Below are 17,414 nucleotides of genomic sequence, written 5' to 3' on the forward strand. Positions count from 1 at the left end.
AATATTACCTCAGGTTAAGAACTTTGCTTCAGGATGAGAACAGAAATCGTGCTCCAGTGGCGCGGCAGCAGTAGGAGGCCCCATTAGCTAAAGTGGTGCTTCAGGTTAAGAACAGTTTCAGGTTAAGAACGGACCTCCGGAACGAATTAAGTACTTAACCCGAGGTACCACTGTACAGTCATACCTCATGTTACGTCCGCTTCATGTTACGTTCTTTCAGGTTACGTCCCACGGCGACCCGGAAGTACCAGAAAGGGTTACCGTATTTTTCCCTCTATTACACGCAGATTTTTTCTCCTAAAAAGTAAGGGGAAATGTCTGTGCGTGTTATAGAGCGAATGTGTGGTCCCTGGAGCTGACAAGCGCGAGTGAAGGCAAAAATCAGGCAAATATCAAAACGTCCGGAGAAGGGAGGAAAGAGGAAGCTGCTGCTTTCCTGCATTCTGCCTCAGGGTCTTACTGCCCACCCGCTTCTGTTTCCTTACTGTGTTTGCTCAGACGGAACAAAGAGCAGAGAAAACCCCTCCCCTCCAGGCAAGCAGAGTGGAAAACAGATTCCTCTCCGTGCGTCTGGGACTCGAAGGCAACATGCAGGTTGGGGGGGGGGGAGAGAGAGAGCTGGTTGGCTTGTGGGGGGGGGGACTTTTGCCTTCCTTTCCTCCCTCCGGTAAAACCCCTCTCCTGCATTCTTAGCCAGCTGCTTCTCTGCACACCCCTCTCCTTGTCGCTTCTATGTTTTTCCTTCCCTCCCTACTTAAAACGTGGTTCCAATCACGGATCCACATGGATCCTCAGGATCTTTGCATTGAGTCACCCCAAATTCACCATCAGATCACATAGCAATGATCTGATGCAAAAACAGGGCTGCAATGCTGCAAAAACATGGTTACAAAGCACGGATCCACATGGATCCTCAGGATCTTTGCATTGGGTCACCCCAAATTCACCATCAGATCACATAGCATGTCCATGGCTACAGCCTGCACCAAAAAAATCACGCACCCACTGTTTCCTGGGGCTGCAATGGTGCAAAAACATGGTTACAAAGCACGGATCCACATGGATCCTCAGGATCTTTGCATTGGGTCACCCCAAATTCACCATCAGATCACATAGCATGTCCATGGCTACAGCCTGCACCAAAAAAATCATGCACCCACTGTTTCCTGGGGCTGCAATGGTGCAAAAACGTGGTTACAAAGCATGGATCCACATGGATCCTCAGGATCTTTGCATTGGGTCACCCCAAATTCACCATCAGATCACATAGCATGTCCATGGCTACAGCCTGCACCAAAAAAATCACGCACCCACTGTTGCCTGGGGCTGCAATGGTGCAAAAACGTGGTTACAAAGCATGGATCCACATGGATCCTCAGGATCTTTGCATTGGGCTACCCCAAACTCACCGTCAAATCACATGTCTGTGGCTGCAGCATGAAGCACAAAAATGATACATCCACTGTTTCATTCAGATTTTTTTTTTCTTGTTTTCCTCCTCTAAAAACTATGTGCGTGTTATGGTCAGGTGCGTGTTATCGAGCGAAAAATACGGTACTTCCAGGTTTCGCCCCCTTGCACATGCGCAGACATGCAAAATGACGTCATGTGCATGCACAGATGTGGCGAATCGCAACGCACGCACGCACAGACGTGGGTTGCGTTCTGCTCATGTTGCGAACGGGACTCCGGAACGGATCCTGTTCGCAACCAGAGGTACCACTGTATTATTATTACTATTTTGAATATTTTATTAGTTGAATAGAAGAACAACATATAATCAAATACAAGCAATCAAATGCATTTCCCCCCCTAACCACCCCTCTCCCAAAACAGCCCCAACTATGTCCAGGTAATTACATTAGTAATATAATCAAAGAAAAAATTATTTCTACAGTTGCTAGTTTAAAAAATACCATTCCACATGCTCCCACGTGTCTTAGGTGGTTTAAATGCATGCTCTTTCTTTGATGCATATGTAATAAAGGAGGACCACATTATGTAAAAGTTATGTAGTTTCTCATGTTGCTTTCTTTCACATACCCTTTCTGTTAACTTTTCCATCAAAATTAATTTTAATATTATTATAACATCTTTATTGAAAGTTCAAAGGTACATAATTATATGTGCACTAAACATTGTGAGACATAAATAAAAGACAGGAAAAGAGAAACAGAACCCATGTAGAAGAGGAAATAAAGGCGAGGGTTGGAAAAACCCCCAAACTGTATATTTTACAAAGTTATTATTGTACTTTACCAGATCTTAACCTATTACAGTATTTGTAAGAATGGATTCCAAATATCATTGAATTTGTCCATGGCAAGTCTGCGTTTATATGCAAGTTGTTCATATGTTGCGAGTTTGTTTAAGTCTTCAATCCAATCGTAGAAGGGAGTCGCACTTTTATTTTCCCCATTCATCAGTATCAGTCTTTTTGCCCGTGGTAAGAGCATGGAGAGTCCACTTGTATTGTCCTTTCGTAAGGTTCCATGTGCTCTCAGCTCTTATCAAGCTCAGAATCCCTCCCACACAAAACTGCAGCGGCTAGAATTTCAATGGTTCTTAAACAGTAAAAGGTAAAGGGACCCCTGACTGTTAGGTCCAGTCACAGACGACTCTGGGGTTGCGGCGCTCATCTCACATTACTGGCCGAGGGAGCCGGCGTACAGTTTCTGGGTCATGTGGCCAGCATGACTAAGCCGCTTCTGGAGAACCAGAGCAGCGCACGAAAACGCCATTTACCTTCCCGCCGGAGTGGTACTTATTTACCGTATTTTTCGCTCTATAGGACGCACTTTTTCCCCTCCAAAAATTAAGGGGAAATGTGTGTGCATCCTATGGAGCGAATACAGGCTCCTTGGCTTCAGCAATAGCAACGCGAAGCCTCTGAAGCGCAGAGGGAGCGCTCCCTCCGCGCTCCGGAGGCTTCGCGTTGCTTTCGCTGAAACCTAGAGAGCAAGAGGGGTCAGTGCGCACCGACCCCTCTCGCTCTCTAGGCTTCAGGGATAGCCGCCTGAAGCCTTTGGAGCGCAGTGGAACCTCGCGCTGCGCTCCAAAAGCTTCGGGTTCCTTTTGCTGAAGCCGGGAGAGGAAGACTCTCCTGGCTTCAGCAGAGAGGGAGAGCTGCGCAGCGCCCCTTCAGCGAAGCGGGAGGAGAAATGGAAGGGGCTCCGTTTCTCCTGTCGCTTCGCTGAATGGGCGCTGAGCAGAGAGGGGGAGAATTATTTTTTTCCTGTTCTCCCCCTCCTATAGTCCAGTGCGTCCTATGGTCCGGTGCGTCCTATAGAGCGAAAAATACGGTATCTACTTGCACTTTGACGTGCTTTCGAACTGCTAGGTTGGCAGGAGCTGTGACCGAGCAACGGGAGCTCAACTTGTCACAGGGATTCGAACCGCCGACCTTCTGATCGGCAAGCCCTAGGCTCTGTGGTTTTTAGACCACAGCATCACCCATGTCCCTTCTTAAGCAGTAGGACCAGCTAAACTCATGATTGATTAAGATAATTAAAAGCTGATATCTAACACCGAGTAAACTGGCAAAAAAATAATAATGTATAAATCTAAATCAAATACGCATACGGCAGGTCCACGGAATAGGAACTGTCTGTGTGAGTGTGTGTTTCAGGCTCAGAGAATCGGGTATTGCGAAGACATCCCTGCTCTCATTTCTGCTCCCTCTCTGGTGTGTTCTGCAACAGGAAAATGCATCATGAAACACAGCAAGGGAAAGCAGCCTCACTGTGTCTTAAGCCACTAATACATACAGAGCCTAGGACTCCTTAAATACCGTATTTTTCGCTCTATAGGACGCACCCAACCATAGGACACACCTTGTTTTAGAGGCGGAAAACAAGAAAAAAAATTCTCCCCCCTCTCTGCTCAGCGCCCCTTCAGCGACGCTGCAGGAGAAACGGAGCCCCTTCCCTTTCTCCTCCCGCTTCGCTGAAGGGGCGCTGCGCAGCTCTCCCTCTCTGCTGAAGCCAGGAGAGTCTTGCTCTCCTGGCTTCAGCGAAAGCAACCCGAAACCTCCGGAGCGCAGTGAGACCTCCCACTGTGCTCCAGAGGTTTCAGGCAGCTATCCCTGAAGCCTTCGGAGCGCAGTGCAAGTTCCCGTTGCATTCCGGAGGCTTCAGGTTCCTTTCGCTGAAGCCAGGAGAGTCTATCCCTGAAGCCTGGAGAGCGAGAGGGGTCGGTGCGCACTGACCCCTCTCCTTCTCCAGGATTCAGTGAAAGCAACGCAAAGCCTCCAGAGCGCGGAGGGAGTGCTCCCTCTGCGCTTCGGAGGCTTCGCGTTGCTATTGCTGAAGCCAAGGAGCCTGCATTCGCTCTATAGGACACACACACATTTCCCCTTAATTTTTGGAGGGGGAAAGTACGTCCTATAGAGCGAAAAATACAGTACATATACATTACCAGTTCGACATGAAATGCACATATAGAAACACCCAAGATCTTGTGAAATCACCCTTTTCCTTTTGAGTAACCAACTTGGAATATTCTGAAAAGCATCAGTTTCCTAGGAATGTGCTTACCGGACTCTTGTCCCATTGATTTCACAGCTTTGGGGGAGAAGCAGAGCTCATTAGAAAGTTCATCCTGAATTTGGTTGGTGTTCATTTCTTTCCTTTCCCCAAAACACTTGAAGATGTGAGATTCCACCAGGGCTGCCAAGGTCTGGTTCATCTTCATCTTGGTCCATTCAGGGAGGATGTGAAACAGCAACTCTGTAGAGAAGGTCACACCAATAATAGCTGCACATTTCACCACCATCTGCTCAGAAGGGTTCATGTTGTCCAACTCAGCCAGAGCAATCCCTAGACAGGGGGAAAAAATTAAGTCATGAAGTGAGAAAACAGGCCAACATTAAAAATGCCGCCGAAGGATGAATAGCACAATCAAATGTCAGCTTTATCAGAGAGGAAAGCTGGATATTCTGTCTAAAATCCTTGACTTCTATAATTTGTACAAAGATACTCAGCTGGCTAAAAAACCCCTCTCAGGGAATTTCCTCCATATGTGGTGGACCTGTTCTAAAGTGAAAGCCTTCTGGGACACAATATATAACAAACTGAAAAAGGTTTTAAAATATAACTTTAATAAAAAGCCAAACGTCCATGCTGTACATACTTCAGGAGAAAGGATTTCACAGAGATGGGCCCAATGCCTCACCTTTTAATGTCGGAGGGAGCATTATGTTGTGCATCTTCACGTTCTGTGTGATGGTGCAAATGTATGAATCCGACTCACGGGAGGTCCTGGAGGTTTGAGTCTTGAGAGCAGTAACAGCTGCACGGAGAAAGAACAATGAGGTAACAGGGTTTAAATACCGTGTTTTCAAGGGTTTGGGGAACAAATATCACAACTGGAGAGAGACCTGTTGGAATGTAATGTAAAAGTGCTGTCTAAAATGTGTAAAATATTATTGGAATGGGGGACAAAGGATGAGCAAGTAAAATCCTCAATGAAACATTGGGCAATAGATATTGGTCATAATATAGACATGGAGGTGTGGGAACAATTGTGGAATAGGGATATAAAATTTACAGCATATTATAATCAGAGAGAAAATGATATGAAAATGATATACCGATGGTATCTAACACCAAGTAAATTGCCAAAAATGTATAAATCTCAATCAAATAAGTGTTGGAAATGTAAAGAGAAAGAAGGTTCTTTTTATCATATGGGGTGGTCTTGTAGTAAGGTTAAAGCTTACCAGGAAATGATATATAATGAATTGAAAAGGATGTTTAAAATAACGTTTGTAAAAAAACCCGGAAGCTTTTCTACTGAGAATTATAGGGACAGAACGACAGTACCTAAACTGTATAGAAACTTATTCATGTATGAGACTACAGCAGCAAGAATGTTACTCTCCCAGAAAGAAAGAAGCAGAAGTCCCAGCAAAGGAAGAATGGATATAAAAGCTTAGTCACGACTAAGCAGTGTAATAAAATAATAACAATAAGAATTTTATAAATTTTATTATTTATACCTGCCCATCTGGCTGGGTTTCCCCAGCCACTCTGGGCGGCTCCCAACAGAATATTAAAAACACGATATAACATCAAAGGTTAAAAACTTTGATGGTTAACAAAAGTTAGACCGGACTTCCGGTGGCCGTGCGATTAATGGCGGATGGGAGTTCTTTCGGTTGAAAGAACCCCAGCGCTTTGAAGATTGGGGTGACCGCGAGAGTGTCGTGGAACCCCGAAAAAAACTCAGATTGAGCATTCTGAGGACCTGGTGTTCCTGCGGGTACCCCTTGTGACTTCCCTGCTCCCCGGTAAGCAGGGACTCCTCTTGGATTTCCCTGCAAAATCTGCTGGTCTGCGTCTTGTTGCACAGCCGGCTCCTGCTGCCATTGCAGGCCAGCTGTGTGTCATTGAGCCTTTCCTAAAGGAGATGTTAGGATGCTGCCAAAATGGGAGAGCCATCACTAGCACTGGGTGCCGGCCATTCTACAGGAGAATTGGCACAGAAATCCACGCCAGTTAATAAGTGTTATGGTAAAAATCTGGGTGCGAGGCTGCTCAGCCACCCAGCTTGTCGGACTAAGTCCGCGGGTCCCTGCAGAGAAAAATGAGCTCAGCCGGAGACAGGAGCAAGCTGCAGAAGATCCACGTTTATTGCGCAACAGGTTCAAGGCGAGATTGAACAGCGGGAAAGGGGTGACATAAACTTTTGAAACTTCCCTCCATGTCCCAGAATACAGTGCAAAATACATCCCAGTTACATCATGAATACATTAAAGAGAGGTTGGGTTACACAGATTACATCATGAATACATTAAGAAGAGGTTGGGTTACACAGGATTAACATATGGAGGAGGGAGGGGGGAATATGCAGAGCTGGAGATATGCGCAGATAAGCACATCCTGATGAGAAGACAATGGTCCATGTACTGGCATTTCCTGGAGGAAAGGCTTGGTAGAGTGATTTGACAGGATTAGGGTCTTGACACCTTGCTTGAGGGATTATGGAGGACAGGGGAGGTGTGATGGAGTCCTAGAGAAATTGAGCAAATTGGCATGTTGATTTTCTATGAATTTTATAGATTTTAGTCCCTTTTGACATTGACAATTGGAAATAAATTGATATATTGTAGCGAAGAAGAAGGTGAAGAAGACATGCCCCCCCCCTTCCGTATCATAAGCGGCTGCTTACTGAAAAGGTTGTCCCATTCGTCTTCTCTCTCTTCGTCTTCCTCTAGCATGTGGAACTGAAGGACGTTGTTTAAGTGGAGATTCCGCAGGAGTTCCTCGCAGTACAATGGGTTCCCATGGCTTCTTTGTATTAAGAACCTGGGGGCAGAGAGTCACAAGTGAGTTCTAGGATAAGGTTACCAGATTTTTTTGAATGAATCCGGGGACACTTTAATTATTATTATTTTTTATTTGCATTTTATTTATTTGTTAACTTTCTTATATTAAATCAGTAAATGTTGTCATATTACATTACAGGACTTACTATAATATAATTTCCAACATGTATACAAAAATTATATACAAATTTTATATACCTAGAAAGAAAATGAAACAAAAAAGAAAGAAAGAACAAAGAGAAAAAACAAAAACAATTTCCCCCCAAAAATCATATACATACCAACACACTAGACTTCCTGTCTTTCCCGTTGTATTTTTTTTTTTACAAATTAATGTACTCCTATTATTGTATATTTCTTTACATATTATCTAATACATTCCTATATCAATATGTGCTCTTAGCCTTATTTCTCAACTCAGTCGTTGAACATATGTTTTATATCTATCCAACTTTTTCATAAATTTTTGTTTTGAATTGCCTCCCAGGGTATTTGTTAACTGCGCCATTTCAGCAAATTCTTGTAGCTTGTAATGCCAGTCTGTTATTGTGGGGGCTTCTTGTTCCTTCCACACCTTTGCCACCAAAGTCTGAGCTGCGGCCGTTGCATATTAGAATACCTCCCTAAAGGCGTTTGGGATGTCCCTGCCAACAATGCTTAACAGAAATGCCTCTGGTCTTTTTAAAAAGGTTATTCCAAACATTTTTTTTCCAATCATTTTGGACATTCAATCATGTTTGGACACATTAATTAATTAATTGATTGATTACATACTACATGTTCGGGACGTTGATGCTGCAGCGATGGTGGTGGCAGAGAGGCTGCCGCCACCTTGACCTCAACCGCCACATTTCCCCTTCCTCCTTTAGAAATATTTATTAACCTTTGAAGGAAGTCTGCAATGAAATTCTGGAAGGGAAGAGGGCACCAGAGTCGTGGAAAGAGGCGTATATTACACTTATACCGAAAACAGAGACTGAAAAGACCCAGCTTAAGAACTACCGCCCTATATCGTTACTTAATGTGGATTACAAAATTTTTGCTGACATTCTGGCCAAGAGATTGAAAAAAGTATTGATGGAAGAGATTCATAAAGACCAAGCGGGCTTTCTCCCAGGAAGACATCTGTCTGATAATTTGAGGAACATAATTGATATTCTGGAAAAACTAGAAGTGAATATAAACACTAAAGCAGTTCTGATATTTGTGGACGCGGAGAAAGCCTTTGACAATATCTCTTGGAGTTTCATGAAAAAGAACCTACAGGGGATGGGGGTAGGCCAAGGTTTTGAAAATGGTATAGGTGCAATATATTCTGAACAAAAGGCTAAATTAATTGTAAATAATGTGGTCACAGAAGAATTTAAGATAGAAAAAGGGAAAATTTAAGATTTCCCCTTCCTCCTAGGCTTCTATCTCCTGTCTCTATGAGCCTGGGCAGCCCCTGAGTTGTTGATTCTTCGTGGGGGGGGGGAGCGGTGCATGGTGGATCAGGCATGGAAGGCGGAGAAGAAGGGCCGAGAGCAGCGGTGGTGGCGAGGCTCGGGCAGCGCGATGCCTCCCTTCCCATCGGAGCAGCCCCAAACCCCATTCCTACTAGCATGCAAGCAGGAGGGGCGGGGATCCCTCAGCTGGGAGGGGAGGCTTCACACTGCCTTTCGGAGCAGTCCCATCCCAACTCCTACTTGCGTGCAAGCAGGAGGGGGCAGGGATCTCTCTGGCAGCGCAATGCCTCCCTTCCCATCGGAGCAGCCCCAATCCCATTCCTACTTGCGTGCAAGCTGGAGGGGGGTGGGGATCCCTCAGCTGGGAAGGGAGGCTTCCCATTGCCTAAATGAGAGATTCCCGTCCCCTCCTGCTTGCACACAAGTAGGAGTTGGGAGGCTGCTCCAACAGGCAGCATGAAGCCTCCCTTCACAGCTTAGTTGCTGGGGTCAGGGAAGGTGGAGGCAGCCCGGAAGCTGCATCTTCGAGCCCCTGCACCACCATCATATGGGGACTTCTGAGCAGCTCCTGAAGCCAGCCAGAGCCAACTGCTCCGGGCTGCTGAGACTGCTGCTGCTGCGTTTCCCGGGGACATTAGATGAAATCGGGGGACATTCCGGGGATAGAATTTGTCTGGGGACCTATTCGCAAATCCGGGGAAGCCAGTTCATCTGTGTCAGTGTAATAATAATAATAATAATAATAATAATAATAATAATAATAATGATAATTTTTATTTATACCCCGCCCTCCCCAGCCAAGACCAGGCTCAGGGCGGCTAACACCTGATATAAAAACAAATTGATTGAAATACAACTTAAAAACAAGAGTAAAATACAACATTAAAACATTAAAATATAGCCTCATTTCAACGGAAACTCAAATCAAAAACTTTTTGGGGGATGAAAACGTCAAGTCTTCAACAAGGCTAATCAGCAATTAATTGGTTAATAACTAGTGTTACTTTGCAATCTGTCCCAATATTTCAGATCATAGCCCCTTTCTAATTGTTATTCCTTGTAGACTATAGCTGGAAAGGAAACATTACTGAGACTCAGTACAGCGACTCAGAACAGCTTATACATGTAAAACACAAAGGATATAATCCACAAAGCCACTTTGGAGGCTTTGTACAGACTAAACTTTGTACAGTACTAAACGACTAAACAACAACAGTCTACAGAGACTGCAGAGATATCTGTGAAAACCATTTATTTACTGCTGTAGATAGGAATCCTTAATAGTCTGTAGGACTGCAGTCTTCCTCCTTAGGTTTGCAAGCAAGGGTTAGATCAGGGATAGTCAACCTTTTTATATCTACCATCAACTAATTCATCTTTCTTGATGGTAAAATTTCCTTACCGCCCACCAGTGCTCGATGGAAGGATGGAAGGTTGTGCCGTAGAACCCTCTACCGCCCACCTAAAATCCTGAAACACCCACTAGTGGGTGGTAGGGACCAGATTGACAACCCCTGGGTTAGATCATGGCACATCTACATATGGAAGCATGGGGATAACTTTGGAATACGGATATAAAATTTACAGCATCTTAAAAAGCAGAGACATCACCTTGCTGACATAACCGTATAGTTAAAGCTATGGTTTTCCCGGTAGTGATGTAAGGAAGTGAGAGCTGGACCATAAAGAAGGTTGATTGCCGAAGAATTGATGCTTTTGAATTATGGTGCTGGAGGAGACTCTTGAGAGTCCCATGGGCTGCAAGAAGGTCAAACCTATCCATTCTGAAGGAAATCAGCCCTGAGTGCTCACTGGAAGGACAGATCCTGAAGTTGAGGCTCCAATACTTTGGCCACCTCATGAGAAGAGAAGATTCCCTGGAAAAGACCCTGATGTTGGGAAAGATGGAGGGCACAAGGAGAAGGGGACGACAGAGGATGAGATGGTTGGACAGTGTTCTCGAAGCTACCAGCATGAGTCTGCCCAAACTGCGGGTGGCAGTGGAAGACAGGAGTGCCTGGCGTGTTCTGGTCCATGGGGTCATGAAGAGTCGGACACGACTAAACGACTAAACAACAACAAAATGGTTCAAGAGAAAAATTTAAAAGATCCACTGGACAAGCACTTCCCACTTACGTCTCAAGCTCCCTGGCAATGCTGACCACCCCAAGATCTTGGCAGGCCTTCTGAACGATGACTGAAGGGGTCAACTCCCTTAGCTGAACGTAGGTGGTGTCTTCGCTGCTCATGAGCCGCGCTGCGGCAGCGCAAGGCAGTCTCCCCTTGCGGGGTGATGGAGACAACGACATGACCACAAAGATGCCGATATCGCTTAGCAAGTTCTCCAGGAAGTCCCACGAGGCCGGGTCCATGAACTGAGCTTCATCAATGACAAAAATGAGAACTTCTTTCATCACTGCCTAAAATGACAACAAACCCCACAAAAAATGAAGTGATAACTCCTGCAGGGAGCTGTACTTTTTAACTCTTCCCTGCGTTACCAGGAGCTTTTATCTTAGATGGTTCATGTCTGGTACGCATTTTAAATTGTTTCATTTTTTCTTTACACTGCCTGGAAGGCATTATAAAGGTAAAGGTAAAGGGACCCCTGACCATTAGGTCCAGTTGTGGCCGACTCTGGGGTTGCGGTGCTCATCTCGCTTTACTGGCCGAGGGAGCCGGCATACAGCCAGCATGTGGCCAGCATGACCAAGCCGCTTCTGGCGAACCAGAGCAGCGCACGGAAACGCCGTTTACTTTCCCGCCAGAGCGGTACCTATTTATCTACTTGCACTTTGACGTGCTTTCGAACTGCTAGATTGGCAGGATCAGGGACCGAGCAACGGGAGCTCACCCCGTCGCAGGCATTCAAACCGCCGACCTTCTGATCGGCAAGTCCTAGGCTCTGTGGTTTAACCCACAGCGCCACCCGCATTATAGAAGAGTTCTAATAAATAAACTCACTGTTTAGCCTTTGATTTAGTCACTACATATATTTTCTTGTTGTTGTTCTTATTTTATTACTTATCGAATTTATAGCCCACTCTTCCAAAGAAAGTACCTAGAGGTAGAAAACTGAATTTTCTTAATCCAGTCTGCATGATGCTGCTGCTGTTTTTTAAAAAAGCAACTGCAATATTTTCAAAACCACCCTGTAACCTGATGGTCCCCTCTCTTTCCTGTAGTTACTACTATTTTTCCTAATACTGTACTAGTTATTGTAAAAAAAAAAAAAAAAACTTTCCCCCCTCCTTACGGCTGAAACCATGACCAAAGCAGTTTCCACACCATGATTAAAATGTGTGTGGCTGTTAAGAGAGAATTACATGAAAATGATGTATAGATGGTATATTACACCAGTGAAAATGGCTAAGATGTTTAGGAAAGAAAATAATAGATGTTGGAGATGTAAGGAAAAGGAAGGAACTGTTTATCATATGTGGTGGGAGTGTAAATGTATTAAAAATATTGGGAAATGATATATAATGAATTGGGGAAAATGTTTAAAATGAATTTTGTTAAACATCCTGAAGCCTTCTTGTTGGGTATTTCAAATCAAGAACTGCCAAAAGAAAAATGAACACTGTTTATGTATGCCACAACAGCGGCTAGAATCTTAATTGCACAACATTGGAAGACAGAAGAGATACCATCAAAGGAACAATGGCAAGAAAAACTGATGAACTATGCAGAATTGGCTAAGCTAACAGATAAACTACAAGAGAAGGACAAAACGGGCTTTAAAAGAGTCTGGGAACCATTTACAGTCTATTTGCAGAAACAACAAAACGGACTGGATTCATTGGCAGGTTTTGAATAAACGTTCACAACTTTATTACAGTAACATATACAGTGGTACCTCGGGTTACATATGCTTCAGGTTACATACGCTTCAGCTTACAGACTCCGCTAACCCAGAAATATTTGCTCAGGTTAAGAACTTTGCTTCAGGATGAGAACAGAAATCGTGCAACGGCGGCGCGGCGGCAGCAGGAGGCCCCATTAGCTAAAGTGGTGCTTCAGGTTAAGAATAGTTTCAGGTTAAGAACAGACCTCTGGAACGAATTAAGTTCTTAACCCGAGGTACCACTGTAATTTAGAGAAATGATAAGGGAAGTTACTTTTATATAAAAAATGCAGGAGACAATAAATAAAATCAGACAACACAGTAGAGGGGGAGTTGAGGGAAGTCCGGGGGAAGAGAGGGAGAATAAATGTATATAATATGATGATTGAAATTTGTATTTTTATTTGTTATAAAATTCAATAAATATTCTTTTTTTAAAAATGTGTGGCTGTCGGGGGTGAGATAAAGATTGTATTGAGAATCGGATCCATGTCATAGGGACCCAGCTGATCAGCCATGTTTCAGTGGTTAGGATCTATGGGTTTGCCTATAGATTCCCATATACCATGGACTGGTTCTACAGAATCAGCTTCAAACCAGAAAGATTAAGGCAGCAACCGAATGCAAATGATTCTGAGGTTGTCGTGGAGGAGGTAACTGTGATAGAGATCAGTAGGTCAGTCTTTCCTTTTCATATATAATTTTATATATGGTTTTTATTAAATTTTCTATTTTACAATTTCAAATACTCATTTTTACATCCTTAAGATATCAGTGACTTCCCTTCTTCTCTTTCCATGGTTCATTTCACATATCATAGAATCCCTGCATATTTTACAAAAACTAAACCATTCAGTATTCCATTATTACATTCCATTGTTCACACTGTTGAATTTATCTTAATGCTGCCAGCGTTTTCAGCTGTACACAGTTATTTCCCATATATTCAATAAACGTTTTCCAATCTTCTCTAAGTGTATGTTCTTCTTGTTCTCTTATTCTATATGTTAGGTCTGCAAGTTGTGCATATTCTGTCAACTTAAGTTGCCCCTCTTCTTTGGTTGGGACCTCAGTCTCTCCTGAACTTGGGTCGCCAGGTGTTTTGGGACTACAACTCCCATCATCCCTAGCTAGCAGGACCAGTGGTCAGGGATGATGGGAATTGTAGTCCAAAAACTGCTGGAGACCCAAGTTTGGGAAACCCTGCAATGGGTGTTAGCCATACTTCGAGCAGACCCAATGAAATCAATGGACATACTTAGGTCCATTGATTTCATTGAGCCTACTCTGAGTAGGACATAGTTGTATATCACCAAGCCAGTTTATTGGGAGCTGCCAAGAACATAATAACTACTGCCCACCTTGCAGTACTGCGTGATGAAAAGTATCACTTACATTCTTTAGAATATTGACGAGAATGTTCTCCAGCTTTTCATTCTTTGCTTCATTACTCATTTTGGAAACCTCTTCTGATGTGGGGAACTGACCAGAGAAACCAAACAAAGAAATCACACAGTGCTTTTGTTAGCAACAGAGAGTTCTACATTCCTTGTCAGAAGTGCGTATGTTAAGAAGCAACCTCAAATCCATTTGAAGCCTCAAGGTATTGGTTTCTCACCCTGTGAACTTGGGACTCAGCCAGACGGATAAGGAAAAAATTGTTTTATATGTGTTGTATATGCATTATAAAGGTAAAGGCACCCCTGGCCGTTAAGTCCAGTCGTGGACGACTCTGGGGTTGCCGCGCTCATCTCGCTTTACAGGCCGAGGGAGCCAGCGTACAGCTTCCGGGTCATGTGGCCAGCATGACTAAGCCGCTTCTGGCGAACTAGAGCAGCGCACGGAAACGCCATTTACCTTCCTGCCGGAGTGGTACCTATTTATCTACTTGCACTTTGACGTGCTTTCGAACTGCTAGGTTGGCAGGAGCAGGGACCGAGCAACAGGAGCTCACCCTGTCAAGGGCATTCGAAACGCCGACCTTCCGATCGGCAAGCCCTAGGCTCTATGGTTTAGACCACAGCACCACCCGCGTCCCTCTATATGCATTATAGGCAAAGGTAAAAGGCCCCTAGAAGGTTATGTCCAGTCAAAGGTGACTATAGGGTTGCGGCGCTCATCTCACTTTCAGGCTGAGGGAGCCAGTGTTTATCCACAGACAGCTTTCTGGGTCATGTGGCCAGCATGACTAAACTGCTTCTGGCGCAAAGGAACACCGTGACAGAAACCAGAGCACACGGAAACACCGTTTACCATTTTTGGGATGCTGGCGGTGCTGTGGTCTAAACCCCTGAGCCTCTTGGGTTTGCTGTTTGGAAGGTTGGCGGTTCGAATCCATGCAACAGGGTGAGCTCCCGTTGCTCTGTCCCAGCTCCTGCCAACCTACCAGTTCAAAAGCACACCAGTGCAAGTAGATAAATAGGTACCGCTGTGTCGGGAAGGTAAATGGCCTAGGATCTCTGTTTCAATGGTTGCTTAAGTAGAGATGCCTGAAATCCTGGAGGCTGGAGTATTCAGGGCTCTTTTATTTTGCATAACTACAGTCAGCAGTGATGAAGAACACATTGGTGGGAGTGTCAAATTCATTTAGCCGCCACAATAGGAGTGTTTTTTCACTTCTTCATTGCCTTCTGTAGTGTATTAGTGCTACTGGTTTGCCACCCCAGAAACTGCCTGAGGTGCCATCTGCCCTCTCCATTTAAAACAACACCATACAACTTTAATCAGTCATGGCTTCCCCCACAGTATCCTGTAAAATGTAGTTTAAGGGTTCTTATGAGAGATGTTAGGAGACATCTCCCATTCCCCTCAATGAGATATAATTTCCAGAGTTTCCTGAGAAGAACAGGGAATCCTCTGCAAACCAACATTGTTGCAGCTTTTTTTTTTTTACACTATGTCAATGTATTTTATATTAGTTTGTGCTATCGGAATATGTAAAACAAACAAACAAACTGTTATGAACTAACCTTGGATCCTAGAACAACAGGCAAGTAGGATCCTAGGTAAAGGGTAAAGGGACTCCTGACCATTAGGTCCAGTTGTGACCAACTCTGGGGTTGCTGCGCTCATCTCGCTTTATTGGCCGAGGGAGCTGGCGTACAGCTTCCGGGTCATGTGGCCAGCATGACTAAGCCGCTTCTGGCGAACCAGAGCAGCGCACGGAAATGCCATCTACCTTCCCGCCGGAGTGGTACCTATTTATCTACTTGCACTTTGATGTGCTTTCAAACTGCTAGGTTGGCAGCAGCAGGGACGGAAGAATGGGAGTTCACCCCATCGCAGGGATTTGAACCGCCGACCTTCTGATCGGCAAGTCCTAGGCTCTGTGGCTTAACCCACAGCACCACCTGTGTCCCTAGGATCCTAGAATGCAACAACTGATTGGCCTGCAGGAAAAGACCAATCAGGCTCCAGGAAGAAGTTAATCAGGCTATTAGGCTGGTAGGATCCTAGAATGCAACTACTGATTGCCCTGCAGGAAAAGACCAATCAGGCTCCAGGACGGAAGCAGAATCAGCCAATCAGACAGGACTCATTGTGTAAATAATGTATATAAAAGCCTGAGGTTTGGGGGGCAATTCAATCACTGTTTTACAAGCTGCAATAAAGAGCATGAAATCACTACAGGATTCCGAGTACATTTCACAAACCATCCACCAAGCACCCGGAAAATGAATTCAGAAGAGATAAAGGTCTTGCCTGCTTGCATCTTTACCTTAACATGATAGAGATTGTTGAGAAGGCAGAAATACTCTTCCTGAACTACTCCTCGGATTCTGGTCACAAGGATATACTGTCTTGCATCGTAGGTCTTGCAAGTATCAATCCCCAGAAACATAGCCATGAGGGTCCGGATGACAAAGAAGTTCTGCCACACATTGATCTTTGTGAGCTCCATCGCCACCACCCTGCATGATGACAAGAACTATTGGTGAAAAGGTTTCACTGCCTCTTCCACGACCGATGGAGAAACATTTGCTGCTGGGTGGGGGAAGATCAGACCCTTGAACTGGGTGGTGAGCCTCCTCTGCCTGAATGTACAAGGGCACAGGTGGCTGTTGCCCACCAGAAAGTAACAGCTGGGAAGGGCTTCTGGAATGGATCCTGTTGGGAAACTGTGTATGTGCAGCTACTCACACAGAGTCAATTAAGGTTTGGCAGACAGCCACAAGGCAATCTGAAGGAGTAAGTCTGCCTGGTGATAACAGAGGCATTGAGACAGCTCCCTGATTGGTCAAGCTCTTTCAAGGGAGTGATAATTAGAAGAGTTTGGATTTGATATCCCGCTTTATCACTACCCGAAGGAGTCTCAAAGCAGCTAACATTCTCCTTTCCCTTCCTCCCCCACCACAAACACTCTGTGAGGTGAGTGGGGCTGAGAGACTTCAAGGAAGTGTGACTGATCCAAGGTCACCCAGCAGCTGCATGTGGAGGAGCGGAGACGCGAACATGGTTCCCCAGATTACGAGACTACCGCTCTTAACCACTACACCACACTGGCTCTCAATTAATTTGTGGCCTACTAACTGGAATGTGTTAGTTCAGTAGTTCAGTATTCAGAGGTTCAGAGTTCTGTGTGTCAGTGTAGGAGTTGTGAGTCGTGTCAGAGAGAGCTAGCAAAAGATCCGTGTTCTGTTCCTGTAAATAGTCCACTCTATATAATAAACACCTAACTACAAGTTCCTGGTTCCTACTTCGTCTATCCTGTCTGAAGCCAAGTTGCCAATTGCTTCCGTGGATTCTGCGTTTACTCTGCTAGGTCTGGCTAAGGTCCTGCAACTAGTCAGAAAGT

General features: G+C 44.7%; 1 protein-coding gene across 1 annotated transcript in view; it reads right to left on the reverse strand.

The window, feature by feature from the left end:
• Window positions 1-17,414, reverse strand: part of ADCY10 (adenylate cyclase 10) — an 89,495-nt gene that overhangs the window by 46,022 nt on the left and 26,059 nt on the right. The window contains exons 14-19 of the mRNA XM_083621686.1: window positions 16,338-16,530; window positions 14,015-14,101; window positions 10,909-11,192; window positions 7,171-7,307; window positions 5,173-5,289; window positions 4,536-4,817 (exon numbers count right to left, since the gene is read on the reverse strand). Coding sequence (XP_083477812.1) covers window positions 4,536-4,817; window positions 5,173-5,289; window positions 7,171-7,307; window positions 10,909-11,192; window positions 14,015-14,101; window positions 16,338-16,530 — 1,100 coding nt within the window. The remainder of the gene's footprint in view (window positions 1-4,535; window positions 4,818-5,172; window positions 5,290-7,170; window positions 7,308-10,908; window positions 11,193-14,014; window positions 14,102-16,337; window positions 16,531-17,414) is intronic.

The sequence above is a fragment of the Podarcis filfolensis genome, assembly GCF_964270895.1.
Source record: "Podarcis filfolensis genome assembly, chromosome: 6".
NCBI lineage: Eukaryota > Metazoa > Chordata > Lepidosauria > Squamata > Lacertidae > Podarcis > Podarcis filfolensis.